This window comes from Penaeus monodon, chromosome 32 (assembly GCF_015228065.2).
Source record: "Penaeus monodon isolate SGIC_2016 chromosome 32, NSTDA_Pmon_1, whole genome shotgun sequence".
NCBI lineage: Eukaryota > Metazoa > Arthropoda > Malacostraca > Decapoda > Penaeidae > Penaeus > Penaeus monodon.
In genome coordinates, this window is record NC_051417.1 from 7,156,669 (window position 1) to 7,157,561 (window position 893).

The 893-nt window shown below is 34.6% G+C and overlaps 1 protein-coding gene across 1 annotated transcript in view; it reads left to right on the forward strand.

Moving 5' to 3' along the window:
* The window catches only part of LOC119593529 (girdin-like), a 17,739-nt gene that overhangs the window by 8,065 nt on the left and 8,781 nt on the right, over nt 1-893 (forward strand). The window contains exon 11 of the mRNA XM_037942491.1: nt 610-717. Coding sequence (XP_037798419.1) covers nt 610-717 — 108 coding nt within the window. The remainder of the gene's footprint in view (nt 1-609; nt 718-893) is intronic.

Sequence of the window (893 nt, forward strand, 5' to 3'; positions counted from 1 at the left end):
CGTGATTTTTATAAAAAAGTTTAATGCATATAGTGCAATCTAGAATCAAGAAAAAGAAAAAGCAACATGCACGAGCAACATATTCCAACCGGATCACACAAGTGCATCGACAGTTTCGAAAACTTACGGACCAGAAAATGGAATTACAGTTGCTTTAGAAACGGTCGTGTCACGTTTTTTGTTTTTATTCATTCACTCAGTACAGACGTGCATTTCCGGTGGTTAAACTGTTAATTATCACCAAATTGACAGGGATTTGAATTATGCTTCGATATAATTTTTATCTTGCTGTCTGTAACATGTAAAATCAACTCTAAATACGTTCTTAATTATTGTAAATGATGAAGATGATACAAATCCTAGAAGGTATTACTAGTTACCTGGAATTCTCAGTCTAATAGTACTCCTGAACATCATTTGATATAGTAGAAGACTACTGTACTAACTTTATTAATAGGCATATTATTAATAGGTATTTATATAGGTGTAGAAAAGTGTTGATTTTCCTTGCCGGTTTATTAACGCGGTGGAGCATTATTGCCATCCATCATCGATCGATAGATTTAAAATGAAAGTAATCTTTAACTCTTTTTTTTTTTTTAATTCCAGCTCGACGACCTCAGTGACGAAATGAAGAGCAAGAATAAGGAAGTGAAAGACCTGAAGAAGGAGATAGACAAACGGCCGTTGCCAAAGGACGTGGAAAAAACCATGGAGGTGGGTAGGCCGGTCGGGGATCGATTAGCAATTCGGCTTTTGATGTTCTCGCCGTATGTCGGAATCAAAGACTTCGTTAAATGATTAATCAAATGGCTGATTTTTTTTTTCTGATTGTAGCTATGGATATATAACTTTGATGTGATTTCATAAACAAATGTTATTATTATCGTTAT